At 41.3% G+C, this 19,455-nt stretch overlaps 1 protein-coding gene across 5 annotated transcripts; it reads right to left on the bottom strand.

Moving 5' to 3' along the window:
* Window positions 1–1,259: 1,259 nt before the first annotated feature.
* On the bottom strand, window positions 1,260–19,124 carry LOC116681277 (NACHT, LRR and PYD domains-containing protein 12). 5 transcript variants are annotated; one of them, XM_032509590.1, is made up of 9 exons: window positions 19,023–19,124; window positions 14,471–14,619; window positions 13,624–13,795; window positions 10,983–11,086; window positions 8,599–10,465; window positions 6,159–6,335; window positions 5,149–5,325; window positions 3,300–3,473; window positions 1,260–2,210 (listed from the first exon to the last, which is right to left on the bottom strand). In XM_032509590.1, the coding sequence occupies exons 2-9, from the start codon at window positions 14,598–14,600 to the stop codon at window positions 2,204–2,206; spliced, it is 2,808 nt and encodes a 935-aa protein (XP_032365481.1). In that variant the 5' UTR covers window positions 14,601–14,619; window positions 19,023–19,124; the 3' UTR covers window positions 1,260–2,203. The 5 variants fall into 5 exon arrangements, with proteins under 5 accessions (XP_032365481.1, XP_032365483.1, XP_032365484.1 ...); XM_032509592.1 differs by lacking the exon at window positions 5,149–5,325; XM_032509589.1 differs by lacking the exon at window positions 1,260–2,210 and having other exon boundaries at window positions 2,394–3,473.
* Window positions 19,125–19,455: the final 331 nt, after the last annotated feature.

Raw genomic sequence — 19,455 nt, 5'->3', positions numbered from 1 at the left:
AATAGACCTCTCTCTTTCTCTCTCTCTCTCTCTGTCTCTCTCTCTCTCTCTCTCTCTCTCACTCTCTTTCTCTTATTTAATTCTCTCACACAAAGCTAAACTGTATAATCTTCTGAAAACTTTGAAGAAAAGTCACACAAAATTGAGAAAAGGTGAAAAGAATTGCAGCAAAAACATTTTACTAAAATACACAGATATTTCTTAGTGTGTTCAAGCTGTTAGTATTACTGGAACAAAGAGTGTACAAGCTAAAATCTTGGTTTCATTACTGGAAAATGGAATGGAAAACTTTTTTAGTCTTTTAAAACATAAATATGTGTGTAAATAGTATATATATATATATATAATATATATATACATACATGTATTTCAAGTCCTCAGCTCAGAGACGCCACACACAATCTGTTTGACTACAAATTAAAAACTGTAGAAGAAGACGGCTTAGTTTTATGGTTTGGTGTTTTGTCTTGCATTATTGTGGTAGTCTGGTTCCTGTCTTATCTTATTGTGGTAGTCTGTTTCCTGTCATATCTCGTTGTGGTAGTCTGGTTCCTGTCTTGTCTTACTGTGGTAGTCTGTTTGCTGTCTTATGATTGTTGTGTGGAGTTATATTTGGACTGGTCTTGTATATGTCCTGTTTCCTGTTTTATTTTGAAGTCTGGTCTCTGTCTCTTGCCTTTAGTTCTACTTCCTGTGTCTCCCCGCTCCCGTGACTACCTGATGTGTTCCAGCTGTTTCCCAGCCCTGTGGGGACCTGGTCCTCCTCTTAATATAGTCTTTGTGCGTCCCTGGTCCTGGTCCGGTCCTTGTGGTCTTGTTGTTGGTCTGGTGTCCTTTGTGTTAATGGCTCCCGTGTCTCTTGTGTCTCTGGACTACTCCCCTGCTGCGTCTTCATTAGTAAGTCTCTTTGTTTTGGATCTCTCACCAACTGCTCTCTTGACTTTTTAACTTCATATTAAATTATTACTATTGATCCGGCTGCAATCTTCGGGCTTTCCTGCATTTGGGTCCTAACCTCACGAAACCGGACAAATCCTCCAACCCCCCACGCCAATCGTAACACTTCTTACACTCATATCTTTTCATATATGGAAATAAACTATAAATCCTGTCAAACCATTTGACTCTGACTGCTGTTGTTGTTTTATTATATTTTCCCAAAAGTAAAACAGACATAATCAGGACAAAAACCTCTTTATTTCAGCACATGACACGTTGATTTCCACGTGTCAGAGTCCGAGAGCATCTAGAGAAAGTGCTGTTGGGTTTATCTCCATTTCATTCTGTTATTACAGTGATACAGGATGCAGTGATCCTGGCTGGTCTTCCTGTCCACCTTGGCTTTCTCTGGGGGACATTTCTACATTTCGTTGTTCTTTTCTGGACGTTTGTGTCAATTTATTCCTATTTTTTGTCACTTTTTTGAGTGATTTAAATCATGTTTCACTCAATTTTTTAACAATTTCTTGTTACTTTTTCTTGTTAGCGTTTTAATAATAAATGTTTTTGTTAATTTTTTTTCTGCGTTTTTGTAGGTTTTTTTTTCAACTTTTATCACTTTTTTCAAAGTTCTTTTGTCATAGTTCTGATAGAAAGTTTTTGCTAACGGGTCAAATTTGACCCGAGGACAACAGGAGGGTTAAATGTCTGTGGATCTACAGTTATGCTGTCGTAATCTGCAGAGTCAGAAATATAACCATTGTTTCACACAGCACGGCAGCACAATGGGACAAAAGTCTTCAACGAGGTAGAAGATAAAACTGTATATGTACATCCCAACGTCTAACACAAACACAGGAGATAGTCTGCCACTTTGCTTCTTCCCCCCTTAACCTTAATTAAAAGTAAACATGAGAAGTTTAAACCCTTGTGTCGTCCTCCCGGGTCAAAAAGATCATGCTGTTATTTTGGAGCTCTGCAGGCGGCCTCTGTGTTGGGTTATAACACAATACCAGCAAGAAGGCATCGTCTCAAACTGTCCACAGGGTTCTGTGAGAGCGACTAACTAGAAGTTTCTCCCCAAAACCACTAGTCTGTTCTTTCCATTGTTGGGATTGTGAAGCGGCCAGAGTCTCTCGGCTCTACCTCCCAGTACCACGGCCCAGTTAGAGGTGATGCTGCTGCTTCAACCTCTCTGGATCATCAGGACTCAGCTGATCCTGCAACACATCCTCATCCTGATCCCTCTGACTAATCATGGTTACTACCATCTAAATAGGGAAGAAGAGAGAGAAAAGATACATGAGTGTTTCCAGAGACTCCCTCCATCAGCTGTCCGTCAGTGAAGCAGCACATCCAGTATAAAGAGCAGCAGAGACTTCAGTCCTTTTCAGACACCAAGTGGAGCGGCTGTGTAGAGCAGCCTGGTTCCTTTCAGCTCTCATGTTAACGCGTTGGAGTGAAGCTCCCAGACCTGCAGAGACTTTGGGATCAAGTCTGTCGACTCTGCACATTTCACTGAATACACAGTGGAAATAGACTAGAAAACAAAATGTAACGAGGTAACAAGAGACAGGAGACACAAGGGCTGGGAACAGGTGAAAGACATCAGACAATCACAAGGGCGGGAAAACTAAAGGCAGGAAGTAAAACAAGACTAGACATAAAAACAAGACTATCAAAATAAAACAGGAAACAGAACTCACACAATCATAACATAGCCTACCGTTAGCTAGAAGCTAGCTTCAACACAGTTAAAATGCTGACAGCTAAACGGTCTAACGTGTGTCTTTCACTGAAAGGATTCCAACAGCGTGCAGCTAAAGACACGAGGAGACGAGTTGAGCTTTGAGACAACGTGGACACTGCTGCTGTCAGAGACACAACTGAGACGGGACGCTAGTCTAGATCGTAAGGTTGTGGCATTTAATGTTGTAAAAAATACCCTTCTGCCATCTAGTGGTTCTTCTTTTTGATGTTTCACAGCAAATAACTGGTGAACATCATTACATTTTAAACAAATCATTTAAATCGGACATATGGCCTCAGCAATAAACATATCGCTCTTTAATCTTAAATCGTTTTTATTCAATTTGTTATAATAAAATATAATTTTTCAAGGTAACTTTTGATAGGAGGACAAATCTGTTGTTTTGCAGTTATTAGAAATGAAGAATTTGTTGCAGTAATTTGTCTACATCTAATTCAGTTAAAAGAATCGTGAGAAAATCGTATCGTGAACTTAAAGTCGTGAATCGTGTCTGATTGTGAGTTGAGTGTATCGTGACATCCCAAATATTAACTGTGTTTAGTTTGATACTGCTGAAACCAGCATGGACTGACTCCAACCCTCTACTGACCTCAGAGTCTCCAGTCTACAGTCTGGACTCTCCTTCAGACCACACAGCTGCACCAGTCCTGAATCCTCCAGGTTGTTGTAGCTCAGGTCCAGCTCTCTCAGATGGGAGGGGTTGGACCTCAGAGCTGAGACCAGAGCAGCACAGCTGATCTTTGACAAACTGCAGTTCACTAATCTGAATAAAGAATAAATGAAGAAGATAACAATCCATTTATTATCCAATCAGATGTGTTGATGTAGCTCAACATTACTTTGTCCTAATCAATGACCTTTCCCCTAAAATGAGGATTGTTTAAATTAGTTTTCATTTCTATGAGCAGTGCAGATTAAACAAGTTATATTTTACATTAACCCTCTTAATGCGTCAGAACACTGAGTTTTTTTATTGCAAAGCCAATCTACCGCTCCTTAAACCACTGTCTGATCATGAGCTAATCAGAGTTGTTCCTGCACCAAGCAGCTTAGTTTCTAGATGGAGGCGGTCACAGAGGACAGAGGGACGGGAGGACAACTCAACAGATAGCAGTTGGTTATACGCTGTTCTCAAGGTTTACCAGTTTAACAGCAAACGCAACATTTTGTCCCGCCAGTGCTAATCAGTGTCTTTTAGCTTTGGAAACATGCTTCTCTCTGTGCTTCTTTAGTGTATGTGTGTGTGTGAGTGCATGTGTGCGTGCAAGTTTTTGTGCGTGCAATTGATTGAGAGCGATTGTGCGTGTGTGCAAGTTAATCTGTGAATTTGTGTGTGTGTGTGCGCGCGCGTGTGTGAGCGCGCGTGTGTGTGTGTATGTGGGAGTGAGTGAGTGTGTGTGTTAATGTGTGTGTGTGTCTGTGTGTGTCTCTGTGTTTTTGTGTGTTTGTGTGTGTGTGTGTGTTTGTGTGTGTGAAAACCATCTTAATTTTGATTTAATGGTGCAGCACATTTCTCAGCAGGAAACCGATGGAGTGCTTTCTTCGGGTAGGGAGTGAGTCCTTACCCCAAGTGAAGGAGTTTAAGTACCTTGGGGTCTTGTTTGCGAGTGAGGGGACCATGGAGCTTGAGATTGGTTGGAGAATTGGAGCAGCGGGTGCAGTATTACATTCTGTTTATTGCACCGTTGTGACGAAAAGGGAGCTGAGCCAGAAGGCAAAGCTCTAGATCCACCGGGCAATTTTTGTTCCTACCCTCACCTATGGTCATGAAGGCTGGGTCATGACCGAAAGAACGAGATCCAGGGTACAAGCGGCCGAAATGGGTTTCCTCAGGAGGGGGGCTGGGTCTCCCTTAGAGATCGGGTGAGAAGCTCAGTCATCCGAGAGAAGCTCGGAGTAGAGCCGCTGCTCCTTCACGTTGAAAGGAGCCAGTTGAGGTGGTTCGGGCATCTGGTTAGGATGCCTCCTGGGCGCCCCCCTAGGGAGGTGGTCCCGGTATGTCCAGCTGGGAGGAGACCTCGGGGAAGACCCAGGACTAGGTGGAGAGATTATATCTCCAACCTGGCCTGGGAACGCCTTGGGATCCCCCAGTCGGAGCTGGTTGATGTGGCTCGGGAAAGGGAAGTTTGGGGTCCCCTACTGGAGCTGCTGCCCCCGCGACCCGATACCGGATAAGCGGATGAAGATGGATGGATGGATGGATGGTGCAGCACATTGAAGAATAAATCTTAGAGTTTTGAGACAGTGATCCAGTTTGAGTCCATACTACATCTAGAGAAAAACTGCTCAGACTAACAAACTGAAAACTAACAAAGAGTTGTGGTGATTTGTACTCAGACAAACACAGAAAACAATGGAACTGATAGAAATGTAAAATTTATGTTATGGATTTAAATTTGATAAATTACACTGGACAACAATAAAATACATGAACTGACCTCAGAGTCTCCAGTCTACAGTCTGGACTCTCCAGTCCAGCACACAGCTGCTTCACTCCTGAATCCTTCAGGTCTTTGTTGAAGCTCAGGTCCAGCTCTCTCAGATGGGAGGGGTTGGACTTCCAAGTTGAGACCAGAGCAGCACAGCTGATCTCTGACAAACTGCAGTTCCTCAATCTGATTAAAGAATAAATGAAGAAGATAACAATCCATTTATTATCCAATCAGATGTGTTGATGTAGCTCAACATAACTTTGTTCTAATCCATGACCTTTCCCCTAAAATGAGTATTTTTGAAAAAAAAATCATTTCTACGAGCAGTGCAGATTAAACAAGTTATATATTACATTAAACAAAGATACTTGTTGTGACTTTATTTGTTAACTGTGTAATTTAGACTAGGATAATTGTCAAAGTTAATTACACAAATAAGACTTTATTTTATAAAAAATCAACTCCGTAAAGACAGAAACATGGACATCAGACTAAAGAGACTTCAGACATCTGCATTTGGAAACATGCTTCACTCTGTGCCTCTTTAGTGTATGTGTGTGTATGAGAGTGTGTGTGCATGCATGTGTGTGTGCATGTGCAAGTGTTTGTGCATGCAATTGATTCAGAGTGTGTGTGTGTGTGTGTGTGTGTGTGTGTGTGTGTGTGTGAGTGAGTGTATGTGTAAATGTGTGTTTGCTTAGTCTGTGTGTGTTTTGTGTGTTAGTGTGTGTGTGTGTGTGTGTGTGTGTGTGTGTGTGAAAACAATCTTAAATTTTGATTTAATATTGCAGCACAGTGAAGAATAAATCTTAGAGCTTTGTGACGGTGACCCAGTTTGAGTCCAGACTACATCTGGAGATAAACTGCTCAGACTCACAAACTGAAAACTAACAAAGAGTTGTGGTGATTACTCAGACAAACACAGAAAATGAGGGAACTGATAGAAATGTAAAACTTCTGTTATGGATTTAAATTTGATAAATTACTCTGGACAACAATAAAATACATGAACTGACCTCAGAGTCTCCAGTCTACAGTCTGGACTCTCCAGTCCAGCACACAGCTGCTTCACTCCTGAATCCTCCAGGTCTTTGTTGAAGCTCAGGTCCAGCTCTCTCAGATGGGAGGGATTGGACTTCAGAGCTGAGACCACAGCAGCACAGCTGATCTCTGACAAACTGCATCTCCTCAATCTGAATAAAGAAGAAATGAAGAAGATAACAATCCATTCATAATCCAATTAGCTTGTTGAGGTTTTAACTGTTTTGCTCAACACATACTTTGTTTTAATCAATGATGTTTTCCCTGAAATGAGTAGAGAGACTTTGTCAAGGATAAAAACACAATAAAGTCCAGGATTTATTTCCATTGTGTTCCTCAACACAGAAACATCAAGACAAGACACTTACAGAGCATGTGATAAAAACATTTCACTTAAGATCATAAAAATAAAAAAAGTAATTTGCCTTTTATTTTATTCCACAACCCTGTCTAGTAACCAGGCCTTAACTGTCTTTTTGAAAGAGTTCGGTGTGGGAAGACTTTAATTTGCCGATATACCTTATTCCACTGAGCTGCCCCCATAAAGGCAAAGGTTCCATTCCCTAACACTGTCTCTAATCTATAAGGACACAGGTCAGGGAGCTACACAACCAAGAAATTGGGATATTACCAAACAGTATTTTATAGATCATGGTCAGTCTTCACATAGTAACACCAAACTCAACAGGGAGCCAGCTGAGCTCAACAGACTGTGGCCTACCTATATGAGACCTATGGCCCAATTTCAGAATAACCAAAGTCATTTTTACAGTTCACAGTCCGTGTGGTATATTTTCTAAAAAAGCTTGAAAAACATCAACCCTGTTGTCTACAGTCAAGATATGAACATCATTTTTTTTCAGGACAAACTGGTTTATTAGAATTTTTGTGCTGCAATGAGGTCACTTGAATGTTAAAATTGTTAAAGGACCTTAAAGACAAATGAATAAATAAAAGGAACGTGAATCTTCCAGATATCTATTGATATCGCACAGAGCAGTACTGTAACGGGGGTCTTTACAGGTCTCCCTAAAAAATCATCCAGACAGCTGCAGCTGATTCAGAACGCTGCTGCTCGAGTCCTCACTAAGACAAAGAGACTGGATCACATCATTCCAGTCCTCACTAAGACAAAGAGACTGGATCACATCACTCTAGTCCTCACTAAGACCAAGAGACTGGATCACATCACTCCAGTCCTTACTAAGACCAAGAGACTGGATCACATCACACCAGTCCACACTAAGACCAAGAGACTGGATCATATCACTCCAGTCCTCACTAAGACCAAGAGACTGGATCATATCTCTCCAGTCCTCACTAAGACCAAGAGACTGGATCACATCACTCCAGTTCTCACTAAGACCAAGAGACTGGATCATATCACTCCAGTCCTCACTAAGACCAAGATACTAGATGACATCACTCCAGTTCTGAAGTCTTTACACTGGCTTCCTGTGCTTCAAAGAATTGATTTCAAAGTACTTTTGCTAGTTTATAAATCACTAAACGGTTTAGGGCTAAAATACATTTCTGATCTGCTACTACACTATGACCCCCCCAGACCTCTCAGGTCATCTGGGACAGGTCTGCTTTCTGTCCCCAGAGTCAGAACTAAACAGGGGGAAGCAGCTTTCAGTTTCTATGCTCCTCATATCTGGAATAAACTCCCAGAGATCTGCTGCTACTCTCAGTTCTTTTAAATCAAGGCTGAAGACCTTTCTTTTTGATGTTGCCTTTCTTTAAATTATGTTAATTTCTTTAATGTTTAATTTTGTATGCTGCACTGTAACTTTTACTCTTGTGTTTTATCTGCTTTTATTTTTTAACTGTTTTTTTTAACTGATTTTGTGTAATGCACTTTGAATTGCCCTGCTGCTGAAATGTGTTCTACAAATAAAGCTGCCTTGCCTGGCCTTGCCTACAAGCTAAGCCAATCTCCTCTCAAAAACACTTCTCATATGTCCAGGGAGTCACACTGGGAATGATTACTCATTATAACTAAGACGAAATACATTTTCTCAAAAAAAGTTTTAATATTGTAAATGTGATTGTTGTCTTTACTACTGTGTTAGATTTCCCTTTAGACAGATATGTTATTCTCTGTTTCCTGCCTAGGGACTACAGCTGAAAATGATCTTATAACTAATAATGTTACTGCTAAGGAGTTAAGCATTGTCCCTGTCAAATACATAAATACTTAAATAAAAAATAAATAAAAAATAAACTGTTACTGACGTTCAAGAGCTGTAGTAACACAAATATAACCAAAACAAAAGAAAATAATCAAAATCCGTTTTTTGGGGTGTCTCATGCATGATTTATAATCTCAATGTGTGTAAAGTGTGTATCTTTACTCTAATACTGATGACTTCAGCTCTACATTGATTTATTTTGTTGACAATCTGGATTTACCGAGCCTTTTTGCAGTTCCTCACAGCTGGAATCAGTCTCTGTTTTCCCTCCATTGATGTGTTGTACTTCTCCAGGTCCAACTCATCCAGAACCTCCTCTGACATCTGCAGCATGTAGGCCAGAGCTGAGCAGTGGATCTCAGAGAGTTTCTCCTCTGATCTGTTCTCTGACTTCAGGAACTCTTGGATCTCCTGATGGACTGAGTGGTCCTTTATCTCCGTCAGACAGTGGAAGATGTTGATGCTTCTGTCAGGAGAGATCTCATCACTGTTCATCTCCTTCAGGTTGTTGATGGCTCTCTGGATGATTTCTGGACTGTTGTCTGTCCGACCCAGCAGGCCTCCTAAGAGTCTCTGGTTGGACTCCAGAGAGAGGCCATGAAGGAAGCGGACAAACAGGTCCAGGTGGCCATTTTTACTCCTCAGGGATTTCTCCATGGCTCTCTTCAGAAAGACATCCAGGGATGGGTAATGGTCATGTTCACTGTCACCACGGCTATCTTTCTTTCCAAAAGACTTAGAAATCTTCTTGAGAAAAGACTTTGAGTTTGAGTCCCTATGCTTGACGTCTGGTCTCAGGAAGTCCTTGAGTACCTGTGTGTTCCTGTTGTTGTAACAGTGGAACAGGTATACTGCAGCCAGAAACTCCTGAATGCTCAGATGAACAAAGCAGTAGACAGTTTTCTGGAAGACCAAACTCTCTGTTTTGAAGATCTGTGAACAGACTCCTGAGTACAGCGAGGCCTCTGTGACGTCCAGACCACAGCGCTCCAGGTCTTCTTGGTAGAACATGATGTTTCCTTTCTCCAACTGTTCAAACGCCAGCCTCCCCAGCTTCAAAAGAACTTCCCCATCAGCCTCCGCCAGCTCCTGTGGACTCGTCTCATGTCCCTCAAAATATTTGAGTTTCTTCCTGTTTGTCTGAACCACCAGAAAGTGGGAGTACATGTCAGTCAGGGTCTTGGGCAGCTCTCCTCTCTGGTCTGTAGTCAACATGTGGTCCAGAACTGTAGCAGTGATCCAGCAGAAGACTGGGATCAGACACATGATGTGGAGGCTCCTGGATGTCTTGACGTGGGAGATGATTCTGCTGGACAGCTCTTCATCACTGACTCTCTTCCTGAAGTACTCCTCCTTCTGGGCGTCAGTGAAGCCTCGTACTTCTGTTACCCTGTCAACACACGCAGGAGGGATCTGATTGGCTGCTGCAGGTCGGGAAGTTATCCAGACGAGAGCCGAGGGAAGCAGCTTCCCCTGGATGAGGTTTGTCAACAGAACATTGACTGAGGACTTGTGTGTGACATCAGCAACAGTTTCATTGCTGTTGAAATCCAGTGAAAGTCTGCTTTCATCCAGGCCGTCAGAGATGAAGAGAAGTCTGGAGGCAGCAAGCTGCTCTGCTGGGATCTCCTGTAATGTTGGATGGAAAACACGGAGGAGCTCCAGAAGACTGTACTGCTCATCTTTGATCAGGTTCAGCTCCCTGAAGGAAAGAGTAATCACCAGATCGACATCTTGGTTCTCCAACCCATCGGCCCAGTCCAGACAGAACTTCTGCACTGAGAAGGTTTTTCCAACGCCAGCGATGCCAATCATCATAACAACTCTGATGGGTTTCTGTTTGCCAGGTGAGGCTTTAAAGATGTCGCTGCACTGGATTGGAGAGTCATGGAGGGTCTCCATCTTGGAAGATGTCTCCAGCTCCCTCACCTCATGTTGGATATTAACCTCTCTCAGTCTGTCTGTGATGTAGACCGCAGTGTAGATCCTGCTGAGGAGGGTTCCACTTCCTGTTTGCTCAGCTCCTTCAGTCACACGTTCATATGTCCTCTTCACTCTGATCTTATGTGCATGCTGACCACCGATCTCTAGAGGAAAGAAAATGGTGAAAGTCAAAATAAGTTTCCCCCGCTCTGGTGTTTCCCCCTCTTATTCCCCCTGCGCTGGTGTTTCCCCCTCTCATTCCCCCTGCTCTGGTGTTCCCCCCTCTCATTCCCCTTGCATGTTGATGAGATATGAGGTTTAATCAGAGATTAGTTCTTCTACTGGAGATAAAACCCTTTTGGGTCCAAACTTAAAGCTTGAAGACTAAAACGTAGCGGTGGAGATGGAGCATCAGAGAAGCAGCAACAGAAAAAGATTGTTTCCATCAGCAGGAAGTTAACAAAGCATGACTAAAACATTCAAGAGACAGTCAAATAAAGCTATGTGAGAGGACAGACAGGAACACAGGAGAATTGATACAGAGAAGGAAAAACATTCAGTTAAATGGCAGGTAGAATTAATATGTAATGATATTCATAATGATGGTAAAGGTCGGTGCTGTATGACACAGCAGTCGTCTTGGAAACATGAAGACATCAGCAGACAAATGGACACACTTACTTTTTCCAGAGCTGCTCTGACTGGCTGTCTGCAGTTCAGCTCTGGTTCTGGTTCTGGTTCTGGTTCTGGACAGCTCATCCTCAGAATCATCTCTCCTCTTCTCTCTGTGAGTTTAGTATTTAATCATTGATACTTGTTATTGATCCCCAGTGGGGAAATTATAATTTACACTCTGTTAAAATACACTGGCCAGAAATACACATGCATAAATGGAGTGATGTCAGAGTGTTGGACAGGCACCCTGAGTGGTTTGGGGGTCGGTGCCTTGCTCAAGAGCACCTTGGCAATGCCCAGGAAGTGAACTGGCATCTCTCCAGCAACCAGTTCACTCTCTGGACTGTTGGTCCGTACGTTTTTATTATTATTAGTGGAGGAATGAGACATTTTTTTATTGGAAAGATTTCTGTACTGGTCTTTACCAACCTCCTCTGCCATAGACCCTTCAGTCCCTCCTACATACTCAGCGGTTTTTAAGCAGTTTGAGCCTGTATCCCTTTCCTCACTATCTGAGATATTTCAGAGTCTGGGGCCTACAAATTGTCCCTCAGATATCCTTCCCCCACGTCTTTTAAAGGACGTTTTTAATACTGTTGGGTCCAGCATTCTTATTTTAATAAAAACATGTCTGAGTGCAGGTTGTGTCCCAGCTGCCTTTAAACAGGCTGTTATCAAAAAGGCTCTTATCAAAAAATCTGATCTGGATCCTGACGTTCTCTCTAACTTCAGGCCTATTTCCAAACTACCTTTTCTTTCGAAAGTGCTGGAGAAAATAGTCTTGAACCAATTACAAACATTCCTCAACAACCATGGCATCCAGGAGAAGTTCAAATCTGGCTTTAAACCACGGCATAGTACAGAAACAGCACACGTTTTTAATGATCTCCTTCTAATGGTGGATTCAGGCCACGCTGCTGTGCAGGTGCTTCTAGACCTGACTGCTGCCTTTGATACTTTAGATCACACAATCCTGTTATCTGGCCTTGAACACTGTGTAGGTATTAAAGGTATTGTCTTGAAATGTTTCCAGTCATACTTGACTGATAAGAGCTTCTCTGTTCATTTAGCTGAACACTCTTTGTCAGCTGCTCCTCTTACCTGCGGGGTCCCTCAAGGCTCTAGTCTGGGCCCTATCCTCTTTTCACTGTACATGCTGCCACTGGGTTCCATTTTTCAAAAACCTAACATCTCCTATCATTGTTTTGCTGATGATGTCCAAATCTACTTACCTATTAAAATCTATAACAAAAGAGTGAGTGCAGCCTTTTCTTTTATTAAGCCCGATTCTTCTGTAGAATTAAACTATACAATCTCAGTGTTCAACAATTCAAGTAGGACTTCAAAATACTTGCAGTTTGACCACAGCATAAATAAACAATATGTTCTGGAAGACAACATGTCAACCAAGTCTAAGTAAAGACAGAGGTAAGAAAATTGAGAATTAATTACAGTAATGAAAAATAGAAACATGGAAATACATGAAAGTATTTATAAGTGTAGCAACAGGCGAAATAAATGAATCAATGTGGCACAAAACAAATCAAAGAACTCTTGAAAATTCAGAAGTGTAAATTATAGTGCAAAAAAGATTAAAAAGCAATACAACTTCTTGATTCCAAGGTGAATGTAGTTGAACTACTAGCAAGCTACGGCAAAATGTATACGTGAACTAATAGTTTGATTGGACTGCTCAAAGGAGGTAAAAACCTGGATGGAGTTAAACTTCCTCACTCTGAACAAAAATAAAACAGAAATCATCACGTTTGGACGTTCGGACGCACTGGGGGACCCTTTTGGCATTTTGGGCCCTTTAGACTCCCAAAATCGATCCACTATTAAAAATCTTGGTGTTAGTTTTGAACCTCATTTACTTTAAGTAAACAAATCAGTGCAGTTGTCAAGACCAGTTTCTTCCAGTTAAGACTCATAGCTAAAATAAAGGCTTATCTTCCTTCAAAAGACCTTGAAAAAGTCATCCATGCTTTTATCACTGCTCGGCTGGATTATTGTAATTCTTTATATATAATATATATCTTTAAATTGGCTCCAGCTAGTCCAAAACGCAGCTGCTCGCCTTTTAACTAAAACGAAAAAACGTGAACACATAACGCCAGTCCTGGCCTCCCTCCACTGGCTACCTGTCCGTTACAGGATAGATTTTAAGATTTTATTGCTTGTTTTTAAGGCCTTAAATGGTTTGGCGCCATCCTATCTGGCTGATCTCTTATGCCATCATTCTCCAGTCAGAACGCTGAGGTCGTCAAATCAGCTGCTCTTGGATGTCCCTAGATCAAAGCTAAAAAATAAGGGCGATAGAGCCTTTGCAGTGGGCGCCCCCACCCAATGGAACAACCTCCCCCTGCATATTAAACCTGCACAGACCTTACAAACGTTTAAATCGCTGCTTAAGATGCACTTGTTTGCTGTAGCTTTAAACCCTTGTTAACCTGGATTCTGATGTTTTAAAGTGTTGTTGTTTGTCTCCCTGTGATGTATTTTGGTTGGAGTGATTTTTACACTTGTTATTTATGTATTTGACATTGACCCTGTTCAGCACTTTGGTCAACTGTTGTTTTTAAATGTGCTATAGAAATAAAATTGACATTGACATTGACCTTGATTGAGTTGGTATCAGTTCTCTTACTTTGTGTCTGGGGGTCCAGGTCCTGTACTGAGGTCTGGAGGTTCTCTTCTGGACCAGTCACTCTTCATAGACAACCAGCCTGATACTCCAGACTCTGCTCCGTCCTCTTCTTCCTCCAAATCACTCATCTTCTGATCTGAAGTCAGTCTGAGAGGAACAACAGCAACACTGACTGGGAGCTCACAAATAATAATAGTTGTCAGTTGGCATCGGCGAACCAGGGAGCTCGGGAAAGCGGAACCCGAAGCGTAGCGCGGGGGGGCAAACGTAAGTAAATATGGAGAGGCGTGAAGGTCAGTGGTACATTACTGTTGAAACATCCCAGAGCCCCAAAGGATTATTAATAACCTCTGGTAAGTCTGGTTTTATTTTCTGTTAAAGCTATTAAGCTACAAAGTTATGAATCAGAAGTGCCGTTTGATGTCACATACGATGCAGTCAACCTCAGAAAGGATAAAATGGCCCAAAATGGTCTACATTGATTTTAGCGGCTCCTAACGGTCTATCTTTACCAACTTTGGTACAGAGCCACCAAGCAGAATGACAGACACCCACCACAGGTTTGGTGTTGATATCAGGAGATCCAGTAGGATCCAGGGAACAAGTGGATATAAGGTTTTTAAAGGTCCAATGTATGGTTTGGGAGTTATAGGGCCAAACGTGGGTTTCTTCTGCTATAGCGCCACCTAGTGGTGGAAGTGGGTAAATTTTTGCGTCTGAGGTCTTTGCGGAATTTTGGGACTGTACGGTTAGGCTGCAGCGTGGGGGTTACACGGAGCTTCGACCCTTAAAAACAGCAGAGGAATCTGAAAATGAGGTTTATCTATGAGTTGGTATCAGTTCTCTTACTTTGTGTCTGGGGGTCCAGGTCCAGTACTGAGGTCTGGAGGATCTCTTCTGGACCGGTCACTCTTCATAGACAACCAGCCTGATACTCCAGACTCTGCTCTGTCCTCCTCTTCCTCCAAATCACTCATCTTCTGATCTGAAGTCAGTCTCCTCCTTCCAAAGGGGCCCCTGTTCTACGAGGGAGGGGTCTAAAGTGTAGTGACATTTTCACATGTAGTGGCAATTACTGGAATTAATTATACATATGTGAAATTACAGAATGATTGTCCTCTTAACCCTGAACAAAACATTACCTATAGCCTCTTTTTCTTTTCTAACTCACACACACACACACACACACACACATACACACACACACACCACACACACACACACACACACACACACACACACACACACACACACACACACACACACACAAACACGATCCAGAACACACACACACACACAGTCAGGTATCTTTAACTCTGTTTCTCGGTCTCCATTAGCTTTAATGTGTATTATTATATTTTCAATATTCAGCCAATCAGCTTTAATGTGTATTATTATATCTTCATTATTTAGCCAATCAGCTTTAATGTGTACTATTATATCTTCATTATTCAGTCAATCAGCTTTAATGTGTATTATTATATCTTCTTTATTCAGCCAATCAGCTTTAATGTGTATTATTATATCTTCATTATTCAGCCAATCAGCTTTAATGGGTATTATTATATCTTCTTTATTCAGCCAATCAGCTTTAATGTGTATTATTATATCTTCATTATTCAGTCAATCAGCACGTCGTGTCCAGATGAGTTCATTCTAACATTTCTTCCTCCTCCTGCTCTCTTCTCTTTACACTGAATGGAGTCTCATCTGGCTCACCTCTTCCTCTTCTCCTCATCCTCATCTGCTCCTCCCCCCTTCATTTACTGGAAACCAGGTGAGTTCCTCTGTAGGGTGTGTCTTCCTCTGTGTGTTTTTTTTGCATTTACATTTAACTTTATTGTCATTGTGCAGAGAACAAAAACAGTTTGCGTAATAAAACCAGCAGAACAGTCCAAGGTGATATATTAATATATATGAAGTATAGCCAGGTGGTGCATAGGCAGAAGGAGGAGTGTATATAAATATATATGAAGTATAGACAGGTGGTGCATAGGCAGAAGGAGGAGTGTAATATATATGAAGTATAGACAGGTGGTGCATAGGCAGAAGGAGGAGTGTATATTATTATATATGAAGTATAGACAGGTGGTGCATAGGCAGAAGGAGGAGTGTAATATATATGAAGTATAGACAGGTGGTGCATAGGCAGAAGGAGGAGTGTAATATATATGAAGTATAGACAGGTGGTGCATAGGCAGAAGGAGGAGTGTATATAAATATATATGAAGTATAGACAGGTGGTGCATAGGCAGAAGGAGGAGTGTATATAAATATATATGAAGTATAGACAGGTGGTGCATAGGCAGAAGGAGGAGTGTATATTAATATCTATGAAGTATAGACAGGTGGTGCATAGGCAGAAGGAGGAGTGTATATTAATATCTATGAAGTATAGACAGGTGGTGCATAGGCAGAAGGAGTGTAATATATATGAAGTATAGACAGGTGGTGCATAGGCAGAAGGAGGAGTGTATATTAATATCTATGAAGTATAGACAGGTGGTGCATAGGCAGAAGGAGGAGTGTAATATATATGAAGTATAGACAGGTGGTGCATAGGCAGAAGGAGGAGTGTATATTATTATATATGAAGTATAGACAGGTGGTGCATAGGCAGAAGGAGGAGTGTAATATATATGAAGTATAGACAGGTGGTGCATAGGCAGAAGGAGGAGTGTAATATATATGAAGTATAGACAGGTGGTGCATAGGCAGAAGGAGGAGTGTATATAAATATATATGAAGTATAGACAGGTGGTGCATAGGCAGAAGGAGGAGTGTATATTAATATATACGAAGTATAGACAGGTGGTGCATAGGCAGAAGGAGGAGTGTAATATATATGAAGTATAGACAGGTGGTGCATAGGCAGAAGGAGGAGTGTATATAAATATATATGAAGTATAGACAGGTGGTGCATAGGCAGAAGGAGGAGTGTAATATATATGAAGTATAGACAGGTGGTGCATAGGCAGAAGGAGGAGTGTATATTATTATATATGAAGTATAGACAGGTGGTGCATAGGCAGAAGGAGGAGTGTAATATATATGAAGTATAGACAGGTGGTGCATAGGCAGAAGGAGGAGTGTAATATATATGAAGTATAGACAGGTGGTGCATAGGCAGAAGGAGGAGTGTATATAAATATATATGAAGTATAGACAGGTGGTGCATAGGCAGAAGGAGGAGTGTATATAAATATATATGAAGTATAGACAGGTGGTGCATAGGCAGAAGGAGGAGTGTATATTAATATCTATGAAGTATAGACAGGTGGTGCATAGGCAGAAGGAGGAGTGTAATATATATGAAGTATAGACAGGTGGTGCATAGGCAGAAGGAGGAGTGTATATTAATATCTATGAAGTATAGACAGGTGGTGCATAGGCAGAAGGAGGAGTGTAATATATATGAAGTATAGACAGGTGGTGCATAGGCAGAAGGAGGAGTGTATATTAATATCTATGAAGTATAGACAGGTGGTGCATAGGCAGAAGGAGGAGTGTAATATATATGAAGTATAGACAGGTGGTGCATAGGCAGAAGGAGGAGTGTATATTATTATATATGAAGTATAGACAGGTGGTGCATAGGCAGAAGGAGGAGTGTAATATATATGAAGTATAGACAGGTGGTGCATAGGCAGAAGGAGGAGTGTAATATATATGAAGTATAGACAGGTGGTGCATAGGCAGAAGGAGGAGTGTATATAAATATATATGAAGTATAGACAGGTGGTGCATAGGCAGAAGGAGGAGTGTATATTAATATATACGAAGTATAGACAGGTGGTGCATAGGCAGAAGGAGGAGTGTAATATATATGAAGTATAGACAGGTGGTGCATAGGCAGAAGGAGGAGTGTATATTAATATATATGAAGTATAGACAGGTGGTGCATAGGCAGAAGGAGGAGTGTATATTAATATATATGAAGTATAGACAGGTGGTGCATAGGCAGAAGGAGGAGTGTATATTAATATATATGAAGTATAGACAGGTGGTGCATAGGCAGAAGGAGTGTATTGCCGTGTTATAAGACCAGAATAACTATGGCTATGGAATATGAACAATGTCTGAACTACATGTACCGATATGTGCAGTGTAGCAGCAGAGACATTATACTAGTAGGAGGAATCAGTGTTGGGGGGTTACTTTAAAAAAGTAATTAGTTATAGTTACTAGTTACGTCTTCCAAAAAGTAACTAAATTAGTTCAGTAAGAAAGTTACAAATTAAAAAAGCATCTAAAAGTAACTAATGCTTTTCAAGGAAATTTTTAAATGTTGAAATGTGACCCCCCCCCCCCCCCCCTTTAGATGGCATTCATTAGTATATTTCTATATTTATGGACTTGACTGTTTCATGACTTTGATCTAATGTTTCTTCCCTTTTCATACGTTTATGTAATATATATACGTAAATATTCTTTGTTTTTCATACGTTTATCGTATGCAGCAAGGCTAATGAGTGAAAACTCACTTTGGCAACGAGTCTAGTTGTGATTCAGATTCTAATGGAAGAATCCCGGGGGGGGGTTATGGTTCTAATAGTATTACAGCTGCTTATTATCTGATATGAACAGTAGGCTATGTCTATGCTGAGGTTAGAACTTGGAGCCATTCAGTATAATCAGAAGGGACGAGTAAAACAGCTGTTTACATCAGATTAGTAGAGAATACTACACACTGTACTCTGACCCCCCCCACAAACACACACACACACACACACACAAAAAGACACATACACACACACACCACCACACCCAGGTAAGACAGGGACACGAACAAGAATCAAGACAAACAAGTTTGTTCAAGAGACAATCCTACACACACAAGCACACACACACACACACACAAGCGCACACACACACACACACGCGCACACACACACACCACCAGGTAATACAGGGACACGTTGAGCTCACAACACAAGAATCAAGACAAACAAGTTTGTTCAAGGGACACTCCTAGACACACACACACATACACACACACACACACACACACACATACACACACACACACACACACAAATACACACACACACACACACACACATACACACACACACACACACACACACAATTAAGTATCTTTAACTCTGTTTCTTGGTCTCCAGCAGCTTTAATGTGTATTATTATATCTTCATTATTCAGCCAATCAGCTTTAATGTGTATTGTTATATCTTCATTATTCAGCCAATCAGCTTTAATGTGTATTATTATATCTTCATTATTCAGCCAATCAGCTTTAATGTGTATTATTATATCTTCATTATTCAGCCAATCAGCACGTCATGTCCAGATGAGGTCATTCTAACATTTCTTTCCTCCTCAGGGAGAAAATGGACTCGGAGCCTTTGAGAGTAAAATAATAAATGTTGATTAGCACTCACCCTGCCTCAGCCTTCAGCTTCCTCCTCCTGCTCTCTTCTCTTTACACTGAATGGAGTCTCATCTGGCTCACCTCTTCCTCTTCTCCTCATCCTCATCTGCTCCTCCCCCCTTCATTTACTGGAAACCAGGTGAGCTCCTCTGTTGGGTGTGTCTTTCTGTGTGTGTGTGTTTTTGTTTGTGTGTGTTTTTGGATGAGATTTAACTTTATTGTCATTGCGCAGAGTACAAAGTACAACGTGATCTTCAAGTACAGAAAGGGAGTGCATAGGCAGAAGGAGGAGTGTATTGCAGTTTTCCTTGACCAGTGTTTCAGAACACTTCCTTATTCGAGGGGTTAATGCTGTTGGGCGCCAGTCATTTACAGTTTTTTACAATTGCTTTGACAGATTTTTCAATACGTTTAACAAGTTTCCTAAACTCTTAACACACCAA

The sequence above is a fragment of the Etheostoma spectabile genome, unplaced genomic scaffold, assembly GCF_008692095.1.
Source record: "Etheostoma spectabile isolate EspeVRDwgs_2016 unplaced genomic scaffold, UIUC_Espe_1.0 scaffold00018600, whole genome shotgun sequence".
NCBI classification, from domain to species: domain Eukaryota; kingdom Metazoa; phylum Chordata; class Actinopteri; order Perciformes; family Percidae; genus Etheostoma; species Etheostoma spectabile.
Note: the sequence above shows the minus strand (reverse complement) of the source record. Positions and strands in the feature narration are given on the sequence as shown.